Source organism: Gossypium arboreum, chromosome 2 (genome assembly GCF_025698485.1).
Source record: "Gossypium arboreum isolate Shixiya-1 chromosome 2, ASM2569848v2, whole genome shotgun sequence".
Taxonomy (NCBI): Eukaryota; Viridiplantae; Streptophyta; class Magnoliopsida; order Malvales; family Malvaceae; genus Gossypium; species Gossypium arboreum.
In genome coordinates, this window is record NC_069071.1 from 16347911 (window position 1) to 16367689 (window position 19779).

Consider the following 19779-nt stretch of genomic DNA (forward strand, 5'->3'; position numbering starts at 1 on the left):
GTTATGGCCGGATCCTGCATGCCACATCAAAAACGTAAAAAAAAATTTCCAGTCTAAGTCCAGAAAATCGTACTTGATGTTCAAAAGATTAATTCATTAAGGGTTAAAGTGAATGGAAGTCATGCACCGGTAGGAAACCGGAAAAGAGGTGGTGAGTCCATCGGACTGCTTAAGTACCAAGCTCCCTTCGGATCCAATCCTAGACATGCATACCACCATTGCCACACCTTAACGTCATGGATATTTCTAGGAAACCGATTTGATTAATTCATTTTTAGGAAAAGTGATTAATCTTGTAAAATACTTTCATTGCGAAAGCTTTGCTTGTTGTCGTGTTATTTCGAAATCAACTGTTGTTTTTGAAAACGCGCTCTAAAGCTATCCAATTTTAACAGTTAAATATAAGTAATACCTATCTTAGTAATACATATTAAAACCATCAAAAATAATTAAGCGGCCTTATTACATTTAAAAGCCCAAACCTCAACATAAATAATAGGATGTCCAGTTCACCAAAAGAAAACCAAACTTTTAGAACGGGTGGCCACTCCGAATTCCCTCACAGCTCCAAGCCCACTATGATTGGGGATTTCCTGCGTAGATGAAAATAAAAGGGGTGAGTTTGGGGAAACTCAGTGTGTAAGGAAAACCCATTCAAAGCCCAAGTCAGCTCAAGCCTATTGGGCCTAAGCCCATTCAGTAACAAGTGGTCTGGACCGAGCCCTTTTCATTACATAATAAACCGGGCCTTAGCCCTTATTCAGATAAAAGATGGCCCATAGGCCCATTTCAAAATACATGCAACATCAATAACATATGCAAGCCCATTTGGGAGACTACTCAACCCACCAACCACTACACTCCACCGTACCAGCCATACACTCCATGTGGGAATAGCTCAACTCACCCAAATTTAACACTCCACATTCTTGACCTTGCTTGCTCGCTTATCATAAATTGAGGCAAAGCCTCCAAGACGTGGACAAGCCACTTTCAAGACTTCCTCCGTCAATATCCCAGTCCATGCATCGATAATAACAACATGGCATGCAAGAAATAACAACGATCAAACATGCATTTAGGTCAATTTAACCCTAGGGGTATTTCGGTAATTTTGCACCTAGGGGTATAACAGTAATTTTCCATACATAGGGGTATTATAGTAATTTATCTATTCTTAAGGTTTTTCAAGCATATTCCTACTTTTCACGTACTAACAGAATCACGTACCGAGGGTTCTTACCGAATTGGGCCCATTGGCCCATCATTCCAATTTTGGCCCATTAAGCCCAAAAATATCGAGGGCACAGAAATCATGCACTTTGCAGTCCAAATTTTGCAGCTTACCAAAAACATTAATAGATTTACCTCACGAGCATTCGCACACTCGCAAATCTACAAAATACCGATTTTCGGCATTTCGGCATTTCGGCATTTCGACTTTTGCCGATCCAGACTAAGAACGAGGGTGTTAGTTACACACCTGTTTGCGACGATATGCTGACGAGATCCACACACGAATCGCCTACAATTGGATTACTAACACGTTAATCTAACTATTCAAATACAAACTACGTATTAACCCCTTACAATATTCGGCCAACCACACCTACAGATCATAGTAAGCTTATAAGAAATCAATAAGCAACTCATTAACAAATTTTTGTCAATGTTTACCACATAATCATAATTTCACTGCAAGCTGTCTTCCTGAGCAATAGTCACTAAATTATTTATAACTGGAGCTACGAAACTCCAAATCAAGTTCCGTTAATTTTCCCTAAAAATAGACTCATATATCTTCTATCCATAAAATTTTCAGAATTTTTGGTTTAGCCAATCAATACCAGATTTTTCTCAAAGTTTCCCATGTTTCACTGTTTGACTAATCTGACCACTCTTCATTACGAATCAAATTTCTCATTGTACAGAATTCAAAATATGTTCTTGTTTATTTCATTAGAAACTAGACTCAATAAGCTTTAATTACATAATTTATTCAGCTTCTAATTCATCTCCCACAATTTATGGTGATTTTCCAAAGTCACGTTACTGCTGCTGTCCCAAGCAGATTTATTACCAAATCACTCTTTCACACATACCTTGCATGCATGTTATTTAAACATGTATATCACCAATCAATCATCACATATCTGTGATTTTACTTAAGTATAATCTCCATTTCATCATTTTAAAGCACAACATGTTAGCTGATTTTTCCCTTTAACATCTAAGGCACATGCATGCTCATTTGTTTGGCTCAACTTCTCCTATCTTCCATTTTTCATCAAAAGAACATGAAACAACAACCATTTCCTTCATTTTAATTCATGACTAAATGCTCACAACACAACTAAAAATCAAAATATACTTCAAGAGTTAAGGTAGAATCAAGAAGAATTCATGAACCTCAAAATAGAAGCAAGGTACCAAGAACTTACCTTCAATTTTCCTCCTCCTAATGACCGAATACTCAAGAGCTTTCTCCTCTCCTTTCTCTTCTCTAACTTTCAGCTATGATGAACAAAGATGGACAAAACTTTGTTCTTTTCACCCCTTTTTCTTTTAATAAAACTTCATATTTCATCCATCTAATTCTTTAATACAAAAGACATGAAATTCTTATCATGAAACATTTACCTAACCCATTATCATGAAACATTTACCTAACCCATTATCATGGAATAGTTACCTAACCTATTATCAGTTTGTATCAATTTGTACCGTAAATTATGGATATCAAGTGCACATTTTGTCTACAACAATATGATGGCTGGCCACCTCATGTAAAATGGGAGGTTTGTCATGCAAATCCTCCTATTTTGCACTCCTATTTATTTGGCCACTTCAATTTAGCCTATAGCATTTTCAAACATTTTCACATAGGTCCTATTTCATAATTTCACTCCCTTTTTCTTATGGAACAAAAATTAACTAAAATTACCGGGTTCTATCTTAAGCTTGGGCCTTCTAGAGGCCCACTAACATATTTAAACCTATGCCAACATTCACAGGATTCTCGAAAATTGGGGCGTTACATTTTGTTTCTTGTCTAAAAATCAAATCCCCAAAAAATACTAGTACATTTATTAAAGTATCGATTATTTTACCTTGAGTATTGATACTCGTGATAGGGTATCGATACCAAATTACAATTATGATTTCCTGTACATTAAAATATCACAGAGGTATCGTTTTTAAAACCCGAATATCGATACTTCTGCTTCAGACACCAGAAATACAGCATAATAAGACAAATAATCCATCCCAATCATAAACCATTCAACCTGTAACTAATACATCATCAAATAAACATCATAATGACCACAATAATAGTTCAACCATTGAAAACATGTCCGAGTAACCAAGTGATATAACAAGAACAATATCCATAAATCCTAAAAGTTAATAAGCTATGAAAATAACCAAAATGTCATGGCAACATTTATGCAATAGTTCTACCACATTACCTTTATTTCCCAAATCATGAACAAATAATAAATCACTTAGGAAGTGTTACTAGAGACTCACTTGGATTAATCCCTTGGAACCACATCGCTCATATCGAAACATTACTAATCTGCAATGGATTAAAGGAGTGGGTGAGCTTAACAAGCTCAGTGAATGTCTAGAGCAACTACCATGCAAATAGTTTATAAAGGATTAACGAACATCCATTTAGTATAATTACAACATCTTAACTTTATTTTCATAGTACTTATTCATGCATCTTGCAATGATTTATTTACATAAGAATCACATATCATTTAAACATACACCACAGTACTCATAAATGTATTCATTAATAATTTGGCACTTGAGCTATAAAATTTAAAATTTGACTCTACCACCACTCATTAGATACACGGATCTCCAACACACTAAATGACTTATAAAGTCAAACATATCCCAAAAGTGAAGCTTATAGCTAACATTCACCATCACACCAAACATGTCCCGTTGAATGGAGCTTAGCTCACATTCCTTTATCTCTCCATGTCCCAGGGCCTCAACACCCAAATCACATAACACATATAGGTGAGTACTCACAATTCTATGGCATGCCAACTATATCTAACAGTCTCAAGGTTTACAAGGCCAAAATATCCGTTATTAACACACACATTTACTTATCATTCACTGCACTTTATCTCTACATAATCACATTATAAGCACAACATATTCATTGTCATATGACACATAAAACATGCTCACAACCAATGCTTTCAGAATATCCATCATAAGCTTATTACACATCACAAATGTCACATTATAATCACAAATTCACAACACATTTTCACATATAAATTCATGAGTATGAAAAGCTTACACTTGGGATTTAGAATAGGGATTTAGGCTACTTCTAAATTCCTAATTAATGTATTGAATCGTGTCCACAAGCATTTATTCCAAACACTCACCAATTACACTTTCGTCGAAATGCTGAAAGCTCAAACTAGTCTTTCCTTAACTAGTAGATGGTCTTAACGAATCTGAAGCTTCAACATAATAAATCATACAACAACACATTCAACAATCAACTAAGGACTCAACTTAAGCAATAAAAAACATAAGCCTAAGCTAAGTTCTCAAGTAACCGAAACCTTCGACATAGCAAACTTAAATTCCAAATATTTCGGTCTGTATTTAATATTTTCGTCTAAAACTGATTCTGTTCATCTGATTATTCACCCATGACAGATTCTCAACCTTTAAACTACACAACTACTCAATTCATGGTATCAAAATTTTTGACATGTTCATGGTAATTTTAACGAAAATTAATTATAACTCAAGAATTCTTTAACGAAAGTTTAAAGTAAATTTAGAAACCTTCTAATTACATAAAAAATAATTGAAAAACACTTTGAAACCACGTTTTTACACAAAATCTTGACATCCACCATTAACGATCCAATTTTCAACTTTTATTCAAAACATGCGATTTAATGACTAAAAACTTAGTTTTAAAGACTAAATAACATTTAAAACTATTTAAGAGTTGAATCGTTACCTTAGTTTACGAAAACCAAGTATTTGATAAAAAACCCGAAGAAACCCAAAAACTTAACAATGGAGAAATCTATGGTGATTTGAGCGTTTTTCTTGGATTTCTATGGAGGTTTATGGCTTGGGTGATGATAGAAATTAAAGGATTACAGTTTGGAAGATCAAAATAGGCGATTGAGGTTGGGGGTCTCAAAGGGATGGCACAACAAAAAGGAAGAGAATGTTTCTTTTCTTTTCTTTTATTCACGTCAAAACTAAGGTGAAAAGTGGGAAATATGGGCTGATTTTAAATTTTGATTTATTTGCCTCTTAAAAGTTCAAAATTTAGACCTTTTTACAAATCAGTCCACTTTTCAAATTAAAGGTCCTTTGAACATCTTTTTCAAAAATTGATTTAATTTTTTAAAAACTATAGTAAAAAATATTTCCAACTACCATGCTTACAAAATTCTCGAGCACACTAAAACTAATATTTGAATATACCCCTAAAACTACTAGGCTAAATTTTGGGGTATTACAGTAAAACTTGTAGAAGAATTGGTTCTCCTAAGGGAAGGAAATATCTTTTTGTTTTCGAATTTCTTATAAGGGTTCTACTATCAAAATTTCTAAATTACTAAAATTGCCAACAAGGATACTTTTTCCTAAACATGCCTAACTCATGGCTTTCTGGATTGTGTATCAATACTCAACAAAAATAATAATATTTTAATAAAGATCGTTAAACTAGAACTCGAAGATATTGAAAACAAATTTGAAGATTTCCAAAACTTATAGTTATCTGTTCCTCCTTGGCTTTGATGCCAAACGAGTCTTGAGGATATTAGGATGGGTGGAAGTTAAGTTTTACTAAAAATGAAAATTTTCAACATTTAATATTTTAAATGTGTTTGATAATTATTTTAATTTTTGCTTAATATAAAATTTTCAATAAAAAAGTGTGGAATAAGATAAGTAGGTAGGTAGGTAGGTAGCTACTTATCACTTAATGGAGAAAATATTAAGTTAATTTTATTTTATTAAAAATTAAAATAAATTATCTTTTTAAAAAAAGAGATATTCAAATTACCATATGTAGCTTTTATCCAAAACTCTCCAAAATAATATAATATAATATATTATATTATATTAATAAGATTAAGTTTTAAAAATGAATAATCTTTTAAAATCAATCCTTCCTTTTACCAAACAACTTAATTATATTCAATAATTATATTTAGTAATTTATCAAACAATTTTCTAATATAAATTCAACACTTATAAAATTTAGCAATAAAAATTCAGTACTTAATTTTTCAGCACTTAATTTTTATCAAACACACATTTAGTTAATATTTTAATTATTTATAGATATATTTGTAATTTTTATAAAATAATTCTTTTACAAATTCATAATTTAATTTGTTTTATGTGGGCCTTGCAAGAATGAAAATGATAATACAAAAAGAAGTGGATGGCCCGTTTGAATTTGGATATTGAAGAGCCTGACTAAGATCTAGAAATACGGCTCAGCCCACTCAAAATCAAGAGAAATATTTTTGTTTGACATTTATACCCCTGAGGCATTTCCCGCCAAAACTGAAAGGAAAGAACCCCTGGATTGAAAACTGGAATGTAGAAACTAGCTCACAAAACATACCCATAAACCCTAAAAATGGCATAAAAATTCCTCTAAAATCTATCAAAACGATCAAAATCAAAATCAATGGCTCCTTCGTTAAATGACGATTCGCCTCCTTCAACCATTGACGAAGCCTTCACCGAAAATAATCTCCAGGTTCCTTTCCCTGTGATTGTTTTTTTTTTTCATAAAAAAATGTTTTTGTTTCATTTCCCAAAAAAAAATAATAAATCACACTTTATACGTTTTTCTGCTTGGTTCTCAGAAAAAAGTCTTCGTTGTAAATTTATTTTAAAAAAATGCATGGCATATATTTCATGGTTAAAAGTACTTATTTAGTTAACTTTGAATATGTTGAGGTTTTGAATAGATTTTTATTAATTATTTTTCCCCAAAAAAACATGGCAGCCGTTTTTTGTTCTTCAAAAAGGACCGTCTCGGAAATCAGATAGAAAATCATCAGGAACTGGAAGAACAAGGAGATTCGATTTGTCTTCAGCATCACCAAAGAATTCTGCGAATATCGAAGACGAAAAGGAAGATGAAAACATGAACTTGAGAATGGAAGCCTTTGAATTTGTTTGGTCAAAAATTGAATCAACCATTAAAGTAGGTAAAAGTCCTAGTTTATTTATTCCTTACGCTTTTACTTTTCCCTTTTAAAAATTGTATAGCTTTGCAGGATGTTTTGAGAGTTATTAATACGAACGTGTTTAGCGAAATACAAACTTGGGTGCATCAATCTTTTGACACAATCAGATCACTTGGGACTCCCGAGTTTCCTGAAGCTACTCAATCATTCCCTATTATAACCGATGCTAATTCTAAAAGGCTATTTACTGGGCTTGTTCTTACTAGTAAGTTTTATGCTTCTTACTTTAGTTTAATGTTTGGTTGGAGTTGTTGCCCTTACCTTGTTTAACTAAAATTCTTTGGTCTATCTCGTTGGGTGCATGATGCATGCTATAAATATATCGTTTACAAAAGCTATTCTTTATGGTATATAATGGTTGACAGAGAATATGGAGTTTGTTGATGATCTACTGACTTTTGAAGAACTTGGAAAACACTTGAAATATCAAGGATGCCATGTTGCTAACCTTTCCTCACTTGACTTTACTGCCAAAAATGGGGTTGGTGGTTGCCTAAGAAGTTTATTAAGACAGTTTTTAATGTCTTCTTTGGATGTAAGTACTGGTAACAGCTCTCTTTGACTGTTGAACGATAATTTACTTGCAGTTTGTAACTTGAGCTTGTTCCTTATTTCCCTTTTTGTTTGAGCAGCCAGCTGACATATCAATCTTAGCATCATGGTACAGAGAAGAAAACTGCAATAATCCAGTGGTTGTGATTATTGATGACATCGAGCGTTGTTGTGGGTCTGTCTTGTCTGATTTCATCCTTATGTTAAGGTATTACAGCACATCCTCTCATTCTTTTACAACCTGAAAGTCCTAAACTATCTCTTTATCATTTACTTATCTACTCAGATTCTCCTTGCTCTGGATCAGTCTTATGATACTGCATTATGTTTTTTTTTTTTTATGAAACCAGACTTTTCCTTGCTCTCAATGCTTTTGACACTAGGTTTAAATTCACTTTACTATTCATCTCCTAGTATAAGTGTTGCTTGCTGTTAGTTTTTGGATTCAGAGCCTTTTATCTAATATCAAGTTATTTTCTTGCTTTTATATCCAAATACATACCTAAAACCTGTCTTTATTATTTGCTCTTATATCCAAACGCAGTTTCTATATTTTTTTTTTCTTTTGGAAGTAAAATGTACCAATGGTAACAAACAAATCACACTCACCTAATAATCTGTATTGCACTTGCCTTTTTGTTTCTGTCAGTGAATGGGTTATCAAGATTCCTGTTATTCTAATAATGGGGGTTGCAACAACGCTTGATGCCCCAAGAAATATACTTCCTTCAAATGCTTTACGGTGCTTGTGCCCCTTTGAGTTCACCTTGGGAACCCCAGCCGAGAGAATGGATGCAGTTGTTGAGGCTGTTCTTGTGAAGCCTTGTTCTGGGTTTATCATTGGCCACAAGGTAGCAGTTTTTATGAGAAACTACTTTGTAAGCCAGGATGGAACTCTAACATCTTTTATTAGAGCTTTAAAGGTTTGTAACTCCATTTTGGCATAAATAAGGAGTTTATTCTTGGTTTTGCAGTGTTGCTGTTAACTTCTTGTGACTTTGAACATAATTGCATTCTTGCTGAAAATCTGTTTTATGGAGGTGTTTCAGATAGCATGCACTCAACATTTCTACACAGAGCCCCTGAGTGTCATTTTGCTTGAATTTGCTTCTGAAGAGGATAACTTGGTTAGTATCTTAGTATATTCTCTGACAAGGCCTTGTGCTTTTTCAATAATAGTGCATTCTTAATTCTTGATTTTTCTGTAATTTATCAGAAGGAATTTTTTAGTCTTGTTCTTTATTGTCTCTATGAATAAGCATTTGCTCTAGCGATCATATTTTCACATTATCAGGTTCTTTGGCTTTTATATTCTTTAAGGATTTGTAGTACAGATTTTTTTTTAAGTGATTCTAATTCAGTCTACAAATTAAGCATTAATGGCATGTAGTTACAGTTTGTTGCTACCTTTATTATTGTATGATTCCGACATATAGAAAAAATGTCATACATTGTTTAACCGATAAGTATTTTTGCTCTACTTTCTGGTCTAAATGTCTCTTTGTTTTCACATTCTTTTTTAAAAAAAAAAACTCTGAATCAAAGGCTTTATTGCTTTTTTATTTTGTGTTGTAGGTTTTCGAAATCGAGCGGCATGGATTATCACCAGAAGTAATATGGAAGCATGTTTTTGAATTTCCATCATGTCAGAGGTATTTCAAATACCAACAATGTTACTTTTGTTGCATTTTTTGTTTATGTAAATATTTTTGAATAGGAAGTAATTACGTGATGAGTTTCCAAATGTGCAAGCAGAGTTAAACTGAACAAGCTGACTAGCGAAAGCTTGGCTCATGCTTTTTCTGAATTGAAGAGATTACAAAATCAGTGGAGAGCTGTGGTTTTGGTGAGACTTAGTCTTTTCCTTTGCTTTGATGTTCTGACATGAACTGTGACATTTTAAGGAAGGCTTTTCAGTTTAAATTTTTTTTTTCATATTGTAACCAGAAAATCTTTTGTTTTGTTTTTCAACATCGTCTAGCATTGCTTGCAAAGCACTTGGACTTCAGCTGATGATACAGTGTTACACTGTTAGTTTGGACATGGTTTGCCAATTTATTATTATTTAATCTAACTAGAAGAAGCTTAAAACAAAGTCTATTTGATCTTGACCAAAACTGTTGGCCATATCAGAGATGTGAAAATCTGGCATTAGGTTGAGGCATTTGGCTTATTATACTGAAGGTTAGGCTAAGTACTTGCTTTGCTAGCCTTTTGCCTTATTTCCACCTATAAAAAAAAGCTTAATTTTGGTTTGAATTGCTGCCCTTTTTTTAGAAACATGCTTCCCTTTATGATTCCACTCTGTTCTTCATTTTACAATTTTTACTGGCTTAATCCTTTGATATGGTTACCGAGTCATCATTCAACTGATTTTCTTTTTCTTTCCTGACATATAATACATTGTAGTGCCTATATGTAACTGGGAAGGGTGAAAAAGTCAGACTGCTAGATTTATTCTGTGAGGCGATTGATCCTGAATCATACAACCAAGGAGAATTCGATACTAACATGAAAGCAGAGAAAGATCCTGTTTTATCTTCTAGTCAAATTAAGGGACATGTTATCTGTAAGGCAGTTCGTTTGGTGAGGTATGTTTCAAATTCTCATAATGCTTCAGTTGCAGTTGCCCTTGCACGTACTACTATAGGTTTTCTATGGGTAACATAGCTAAAAATGTTTCTCAATGCTCGCTTAAGTTTGGTTGTGGTTTCTACCACCTAAATCTGTGACTAGTTCCCAACAAATTTTAACCTCATTTTTATTCTTCCTTTTCTTTTTTCTAACATATCAGTTCAGTTTAATGAGTATCCTTGGTGCTCTTGTATGAGAAACAGCGGTATTTTTCTTAAATAATTTTTGTATCCTAATCCACGGCTTCTTCTGACTTCTTTCTGGTGAACCTAAAATTACTTGTCATTTAAGTTCTATAAAATGTTTTCAGTTCTTTTATTTATGCTTACACTGTAAATATGATTAATAAGATTGGGTAAATAACTAAACTTTGAAAACTGGAAAACTGGAAAACATGGTTTCCCTCTGTAGTTAAGAAGTTGGAAACCGATTAATAACAAAATTCCATTACTACAAAAAAAAGGAAAATAAGAGACTTCAAATTTAGGCATTTCCCTTATTTTGTTGATCATTTGTAATATAAACATGGTGATGGAAAATGGAAACATTTTAAAACTAGACAGATTCCTTGCTTTTGATGATGTGGTATTTGTTTTTGCATTTCATTTTTTCACTGTACTGAAGTTTAAGTTGAATTAGGGATCTTTCCACCGCACAGCTTGGAAAGTTGCTTAAGATGTGGGAAAACCTTACTGTTGGCATTCCTGAGGTATGATACTGCATGAAGCATCATCCATGCAGATGATGACTATATCTCTATAATTTGATACTTTCCTAGAAGAGTAGGTTATAGGGAAATACTAACATGATTTCTTTCTAAAGAAAAAAGAACGATTTATAAATTGGTAATGCTTATACTAGTGGCACAGCTATATCGTAATCGAAATTGTTGGTTGGCTCTGTTAGCCATAGATTTCTGTTTTATAACTGTCTCCATATTGATTATCCTGATAATAAAGTATTATTTATTCTTTTTAACTATCATCCGTTGAAGTTTAAGGGGCTTGGCTTGTCTCTTCCAATCTTTTGCATGAAGCAGCTGCTTATCAATTAGAACACTATCAATTTAATTATTAAATTTACATCCAAATTAAGTTATGTGTTTTCTTATCATTTATGTATGATTATAATTCTTATGTATAATCTATGCTGATTGGTGAATAACTTTTAGATAAATTTCTTGTTCCTAGCACGCCTAGAAAGGGAGAAGTAGGGGATGGATAAACCCTCCATGCAACTTAGGATTTTGACTTGTTAGGGTCATGGAAGATATTCAGTCATGATTGCAATAAGTGTTATGGTACATGAACTAGAAACTAAAGGAGAAGAAAATTTTATAAAGTATGGCATCAAGATTCCAAGTGCATGCACCTAAGGTAGAATTTTATCCCATTATCCTAAAGAATGGTTCCAAGGTTGTTGGACTTTGTATCCTTTTTTGATTGCTTGTCACTGATGTCAAAGCATAACATACAAATGTGTAGACCCCTAGATGTTAGCATTTGAAGATTTATACTTTATACTGTGATCAGAATGCATATAAATTTTTTTTTTACATGTATGAGAATGTCCGACTAACATTATATGACTCAGAAAAGAATAATGGACCATAACCAAGCCATCTCCTGAAAGTGTAACAATTAGGAGGATACACTTAGTGGCTGAAGCTTAAATGCATAGTCTTGAACAAAATCATTTTCCTGCTAACTATTTCATTTTCGTGCTTATGGAGGGGTTCCAAATAAGCCTGGAAATGAGTGCAGGTCAGCTTTGCTGGATCTTTTTCTTTTCTAGATCTCGCATTTTTGTTGGTCCCTACTTTTATTAATGGGAAGGAATTAAAGGTCCCAGGGTATTCTAATCGCAAGGTGGAAAAATTTAAAAATCACTTTATATTTGGGCATTGTTTAAAATATATTGTTCTTTGACTCATGGTTTCATGAGCAGTGCAAATGGCCGTTCAAAGTGTCATGAGTGTGGAGTACTTTTCCTAAAAGTTAAAAGGAAAAAAAAAAGAAAATGGATAACTCTTTTATCTATTAATAATATTTAGACAGTAATAATACTGTAAAGATCTTGTTATAGCTACCTTTAGGGAAGCAAAACAGCTGGTTGTTTTCTACTTCTATTACAAATTCTAAAATGGATACTACCATGAAGATGATTTTGGTATGAGCTGCTAGTTAAAGGATCAATTTCAACTGGAAGTTTTGTTTTCTAGCTGTGTATGGAGGTTCTTTTTGGGTGAGGGGTGGGGGTTAATCGGTCTTCTGGCTACTTTTATCCTTAATTTATTTGATCTTTATTTTTTGCATAATTGCTATAACTTTCCCTTCGACCTGACGGCTCACATGACATTAAGTTACTTGTGTTCTTGTTATAGATAAATGGCAAGGTGAAGGAGTTACTGTCTTTACTTAATGTGGAGGATGGAAAGAGCTCAAAGAAAGATTTGACTGTAACACCCAGGTAACTACTGTTACCTTTTCAACTGCTTCAGAAAATGAATAATACCTGTGTATTTGGAAAAAAATTATCATTTTATATAATAAACTTGGGATTGAAATTTCTTTTGCAGTCTTATGAATGTATGTATACCATCTTGAGGACTAGTTTTTGATATCTTTGACTTTTTTTTATCATAATTAGACTTGAAGATTAATCATCCTTACCTGCAACCATATGGGTTCTTGTTAGAAAGACTTTACAATGTTTCATACGGTAAAATATTTTCTAGACTATAATCACATATTAGCTTGGATTATATTAGTAATTTAACACTAAGCTTTTATTACTTTTAATATTTTCAGATAAAGAATTTTTCTGCGCGTTCAGTTCCTAGTTTTGTTTAGTTAATGTTTAATATTCTCTCCTTCTAATAAAGAAAAAGACCATAGCAGTCTTGACCAACTTCTCTGTTAATATTCTTGCAAGGAGTGAAAATTCTCTTCCTAGCTTCAGTAGTTGTAAACTTGTAATACCTTTTTATTTCAGAATTGACTGTTGTTGCTAGTTGCCATTCTTTTCCTAATTTCTTACTGGTTCATTTTCACTGCTTTATATGGCAGGAGACACACATCTCGAACCCAATTGAATATTGAGGACTCAAAATCATTAAGTGATAAGGCTGCTAACCTTATAGAGTGTATGGTTAGGTAGGGACACCCATTTCATTCATCTATCCATTATACTTGATGGAATTGATACTGCTCTATATGCATGTGATATGATAAGCAGTTGGATGCAGCCACCTTATTGGTATTTACATTATCATGTATTATAGATATTTTATGTTGTTCTTACTTAGGGTATGTACTCTGTTTTAGAATTCTGGCTATTTATTTGCATTTTAGATAAAACCGGTTATATAGCCTTGGAATGTTGGTACTATGCGGTGGAAACAATTTTCTTTTCTTGCTATATCTGTCTCTCCCACAAGTCTTGTTCACTTTATACCGTGTTTCTAAATTACTGACTTGTAATTTTTGTGACAGGGATTATATGCATCCCACTGAGTGCATACCTTTTCACGAAATTTTCTGTTTTAAAGATGTTGACAAGCTTCAACTGGTAAGCACTGAGGTTTAATTCGCATGATTTCACTATGTTGAAGGAACCTTTTCTAAAACATCAAAGAATGCTGGTTAACACAAATTCACGGCTGGTGTAAAATTGATATTTAATTTGTTATTACTTATGTTTGTTACCCATCTTCTTTTGGAATCAGAATACAGTTGTTGTCTACAAAAGTGGGCTCATTATAGTTTTATGTCTACGGTTGGTGAAAATTAGGAATAAAACCTTGTTTGGCGTGTTTGATTGAAGGTTGAATTTATTACAGATCATTAGGGGAAAGTAACATAGTGGAAAAAGCTGGATTTCCTATACTTGATGTAATTCTTTTGAAATGAATCAGACTTCCAATGTAACTAGAACTTTGCTAGGTTAACTGTGTTGTAACAGAAATTATTTGTGTTTACATATGTTGTATGCATGCGTGTAAATGAATCCCATGAGGAAAAGTACAAAACAGTTAGCTAGTTATTGCTTTTTCTAGGAAACAACCATTTTAGGCCAATTTTCCCATCTTTCTGTTACCAATTAATTTCTTATAAGGTAAAGGCCTGGTAAAACCAGTCCATCGGAGTTCAAACCAAAGAGAAAGTACACTTGAGGCTAAAATTTACATGCTTGGTGATCCATTCGAACTGGTCTTAACTTTATTAGGTTGAGTTATTTAATTTTAAAGAAAATTCAACTGCTTTAGCATAATTACTTGCATGCATAAATAGAAACAGGAGAAAGAAACTTGTTACTATCACCATGGGTTTGACTTTTCACCTCTGGATATTCCTGAAGTATTATGGTTGAGATCGAATACAAAGTAATTTGTTTTACTTCTGAAATGTTATGCAATTCTCAACTTCATGTTAATTAGAACCAAGTTCCTAGTGTTGAACTCTTTGACCTTGTAACCTGATTATGCATCTTAATTAATTTGAGAGAAGTCTACAATCAATAATATTTTTGCATGATGATGAATATGAAATATAGATACTTTCTCACATGTCCTAGCTACTGTAATTTTGGCTTAGTTTTACTCATTTCAACAAAACTTCTCTTGGAAGAAGTGTGGATTGACCAAATGGTGCTTTCTTAGTGTTGTCTAATTCTGTCTTTATCTGGTGCAAACTTAATTAATATCCTACTATTACCTGTTGGGATGTTTGAATTTAAAAAATTGCCTAATAAATTGTGGTGATAACTTTGCCAGCAATAGTGGTGTATGGAAATATCATAATGCACAAATGCTGCTACTGACTTTTATATATATACATATATATGTAGAATGTAGAGTATTTCTGATAAGTTCTAAAACTTCTGCAGGAACCTAGTGATTCTGGAGTTCTGTTTCTTTGATTCATCAAAATTTCTCAAAAGTACAAACTAGCCTTTATTGTCTACATGAAAATAGGAGCGCTATTACACGCTGATGGAAATTGTTCATGTTTATGTTGTGGGCTTGCATCTTTTTCACAGTTTTAAAAGAGTAAATGACGATAAATGAATGTTACCTTTGATTGTTTAGTTCAAAAAGCCTTCTTGTACATCCCAATAAATCAGACCAGTATAGGAACTTTTTTTGGGGCAGACAGGATAGGAGTTTTTATAAGCAATATCTACAGCATCACAATTTCTCATTTTTCTTGTCCCTGTTTTTCGTAAAGTTTAACTTTCATCCCACTTTACAAGTTCTTGGGATTTAAATTTTAGTGTTTGTAAAGGTCTATGTTTTGATTTTGTTTTAGGCACTAATTGGGGACCCTAGAAGAGGGATTCAAGTTGATCTTCTTGAATTCCAGAAACTCCTCTGCTGTAGGTGCTGTACCAGCAGCAGCAATGCCCTATTACCATCCATGCATGATACGTCCATTATGTAAGTACTTTTTGCATTTTCAGTTATTGAAGAGAATGATCGTATAACTTTAATGGTAACCACAGTCTATTTGAAATCATACTTATGATCCCCAGATTGTTAATGGATAGCATCTCATGTTCTACCCAATTACATTATTTGAGTTATGACTAACGTTTAAATGGATTGTATTTAGTTTTTATCCTTTTGGTTCTTCTGCCCATTCATTTAAGACTAGATTGGTGATCTGTTCATTTTATCAATAAAGCATCTTTTTTCAGTAATGAACAAGGTTGCTGGATCTTTTGTCCTTTTCTCTTGGTTCTTCTAATGTTGTAGTTGATGATTGTTTAAGCATTTCAGGCATCAATGAATTTACAGATTTTTCTTTATTGTCTCCCTAATGAAGTGATAAGTGGTATATTTTAAATTCTCGGCAGCCTTTATAAAAAAAATAGTTTTCTGCTTGTTCCTGCTCACTGCTGCTGTTTATAATTCCCCACCTTCCCTTTTTGGTTTCAAGTTCTCAATGAGAAATTGGACGTACTATAATATCAATTGCTTCAGCTTTATGGTTTCTGATAGGTAGAGGAATAAAATATAAAGGATTTTTATTTTCTTTTTTTCCTTCCTCTCAGAGAATTTAATGCTTAATTTGATCCAAACCGTGAAAGGGTGTTTATGTCAGTGTGGTAATATCTTTAGCACTTTGTTTTAGATATATTGGTATGTCCTTTCCAGTTTAGCACTAAAAGTTGTGTTATTTTCTTCTTAATGAACACAACATGCAGGTCTATTACAGGATATTTTAGCTTCGTATAGTGCTTGTTATGATTTATGAGCTAAAGGATTTGAAGAGATACATTTTCTTCCCCCACTTTTTCCAGACTTGTCCGCTTTTAGTATATATGCAGTTTTTCTTATTCCTATTAAGACATGGAATGCCTTCGTTGAAACTTTTGTTGCCTTCGTTAAAACTTTTGTTTTGCCATCATGTGGTTTTAGGTATAAACTCGCTCAGGAGCATGGTGATCTTATCAATCTCCACGACTGGTATCAATCATTCAAATCAATAGTTCTCTGCCCAAATAGTAAAAGGAAACCAAGGCAGTCCCCATTACCAAAGAAAAGAAAAGGCATAAAAGAAGCAGAAAGCCAGAGTGAAGCTTCTATACAGTATCCTTTGCTGTACCATTCTTCTATATTTATTTTCAGTAAGTTGATCTAGTATATTTCCTTTGCCATGCATTGCAGCTGGTTGAGAGATGCAGAGTTGCACTGTTTGACTGATAAAAAAAATTGCATTAAGTCATATTTAGGGTATGTTTGATTGAACGGGGAAGTGGAAGGATGGAAAGAGTAGAGTGGAAAGATGGAAAAGTAATAAATTTTAAGCATGCGTGATAAGAGGGAAAAGGAAGAAGAAAATATGAAAGATGATTATTTTTAAGGCATAAATCTTTCTAAATTGGAATTATAAGAGAGAAAATTAGATAGATATAATCTAAGTGTGAATTTTATTTTTTGGAATTTTCATTTTTTTTAATATCTTTCCACCTTATCAACTTACGATTGAAAATGGAAAGAAAAAATAATTTTCTTTCCGTCCATTGCTTAGTAAAGTTGAAAAAAGATATTAAAGAAAATGAAAATTCCCATTGTCACAAATCTTTTGTAGTTAATGCATTCATTTTACTTTTTAGTAAAACTTTCCATAATTTTATCATCTTTGGTTCTCATGATCTCATCCATCTTTTATCTTTTATCCGTTTTCCTGTTTGCTCTGTCTCAGGTTATTTATGTAACTCTAGAAATGTATGATATCCAAAATCTTTGTTTTGTTTTTATAAGGGGTAGGGGTAGTGATTGTCTAGAGATTGAATCCAGGAGTGGTGTCAATTGAGACTTGAACACAAGTCTTTTGCCACTCCACTTGAGGTTCAGTTGACTATTTATTTTTAAACTATCCATGTTTGACACATGCAAATATGGGTATGGTGATATGATTTTCTAGATATATGAAGAAAACTTGGAAAAACTGTGTCTGAAACTTTTCTCTTGGGTAAACATAGCTAGAAACCATAGACAGGCTCAGCTCAAGCTTCTTTCCTGAAAATAGTGGCCAGTTTGCTCTTACTATACATTACTTTGCTGCTAGTGTATGAACTCTTGGACTGCAAAATCATGTTATTTTACTTTTCAACTTACGATTCCTATCCTGCGTATAGCCTGCCTTCACCTACCATAGCCTCCCTGTTTCTAGTTCTGTTTACCAGCTGTAGTTTAAGATTTCTAACAAGTTAAAGAAAGGATTTGAGAATCCTTGACCATTCTTGCTATAGAGCACGGTTTTGCAGGGCAGTTACTGAGCTCCAAATTACAGGGCTTCTTCGAATGCCCAGTAAAAGACGACCAGATTTTGCTCAAAGGGTGGCCTTCGGGCTCTAACATTCATACATCAATATATATAGGTAAGTTTTTGCTTGGAATTGTTTCTTTGTATATATATAAAAACTGTTGATTTTTGGTTAAAATGCAAATTGATCTGTGATTCTTTTGAAACAATGCAGTTATTTGGGTACTTGTGGTATTGTCAAGTGGCCCAAACAATATGCGGCACTTCCAAAAGGAAGTTATTGAAGGAACTAGATTCGATAAGTTTGTCTACCCATTTTCTTTCATGGAAGGAGAATACTTAAATTCACTTGTATAAATATATTAATATAAATTTTATCTTTTAATATTTAATATTTTCTAGACAACAACATAATAGGTTTGAAAACTAACAAGGGTTGAACTTGGGTATCAATAAAAGTCTTGGTTGTCTGGTTTGTTCTATCTAATATGATTTATTATAAATTGAAAAAGTTTAAATGATTTAATTTTTTTCAATTTATTAAAATAAAATTAATTTTATAAAATTATTAGTTTTAACTTGAAAGTTAAAAAGAAAAAAAAAAACCTAACATGAGCTCAACTCAAACCCAAACTAAAATTTCAAGCAAACTCTAATTAATTTTTTTATAAGATAAAATTTTAGTTATCAGTTTTATTCTTAGTTCCTTTTAAAACTTCAATTTTAATACGAAAATTTTCATATATTCATGATGGTACTAGACCCATATTTAATTTCAATTTTCTAATACAAATTTCTAAATCTTATTATAAAATTTATATTAGTTGATCAATGGTCATTACTTTTTTTTTTAATATCAAAGAAAAAGAAAAAAAAAAAGAAAATAAACTATGGCCAATTATACGGTAGTCTATGCGCAGCAGCCCCGTTATTCCAGAAACTTGTTGCTACACCTTCGTGTGATGATAGCTCCGATTGAACTGAAAATGTAGTCGTTGTTGAAGCCTTTGGATGTCTGCTACGAGTGGTTCTAGTTTCCAACTTACATTTACCTTATCCAGTAAAATAGCCTGCCATTTCTTGTTCAAATTCCTGCAAACATGTGACAAATTCATTAATCATAAAAGGATAGAACGTAGAGGTAGTAGTGATCTGCAGTGCAGTTTAGAATCTGTGTCCATTCTAATGTGCGGTAGGTTATTATTTGGTTCCCGCCATTTTCATGAGCTATAGCAGCACCACCTGTTAGACCCGAAGTCCTATTGTTGTACATAGAAAGAACCACTTATTATTTCCACAAGACTTGACATCGTTAATTATTGGGACTGTGTGCTCCGGTAGCTTAGATCCCGAAGGAAGGGGGCGATCTTGGTCTTTAGAAGCGCTGATATATACGTTGGGCATAGCACTTGGCTTTAAGCATCGTTCGACTAGGATTTGGTTCCTCCACAGAAAATAGCTTCGCATTTCCAGATTGCCAGTAGGGTTACTACTATATTTATGTATATCCACCTATTTTGGTGGTGATCATGGGCCGG

At 33.0% G+C, this 19779-nt stretch overlaps 1 protein-coding gene and 1 long non-coding RNA gene across 3 annotated transcripts; one reads left to right on the forward strand and one right to left on the reverse strand.

The window, feature by feature from the left end:
* Positions 1–370: 370 nt before the first annotated feature.
* LOC128285383 (uncharacterized) lies at positions 371–5055 on the reverse strand. Of its 2 annotated transcripts, XR_008275893.1 has the most exons (4): positions 5015–5055; positions 3532–3580; positions 1484–1525; positions 581–593 (listed from the first exon to the last, which is right to left on the reverse strand). It is a non-coding gene; the product is annotated as an uncharacterized LOC128285383 (long non-coding RNA). The 2 variants fall into 2 exon arrangements; XR_008275894.1 differs by lacking the exons at positions 3532–3580; positions 5015–5055 and adding an exon at positions 2442–2586 and having other exon boundaries at positions 371–593.
* A 1532-nt stretch (positions 5056–6587) lies between these two features.
* LOC108463638 (origin of replication complex subunit 3) lies at positions 6588–18728 on the forward strand. Its single transcript, XM_017763550.2, has 18 exons — positions 6588–6787; positions 7040–7240; positions 7314–7488; positions 7649–7818; positions 7916–8043; positions 8485–8758; positions 8885–8962; positions 9411–9487; positions 9591–9681; positions 10245–10426; positions 11109–11178; positions 12853–12938; positions 13538–13624; positions 13964–14039; positions 15779–15906; positions 16891–17061; positions 18228–18356; positions 18456–18728. The coding sequence occupies exons 1-17, from the start codon at positions 6716–6718 to the stop codon at positions 18331–18333; spliced, it is 2172 nt and encodes a 723-aa protein (XP_017619039.1). The 5' UTR covers positions 6588–6715; the 3' UTR covers positions 18334–18356; positions 18456–18728.
* Positions 18729–19779: the final 1051 nt, after the last annotated feature.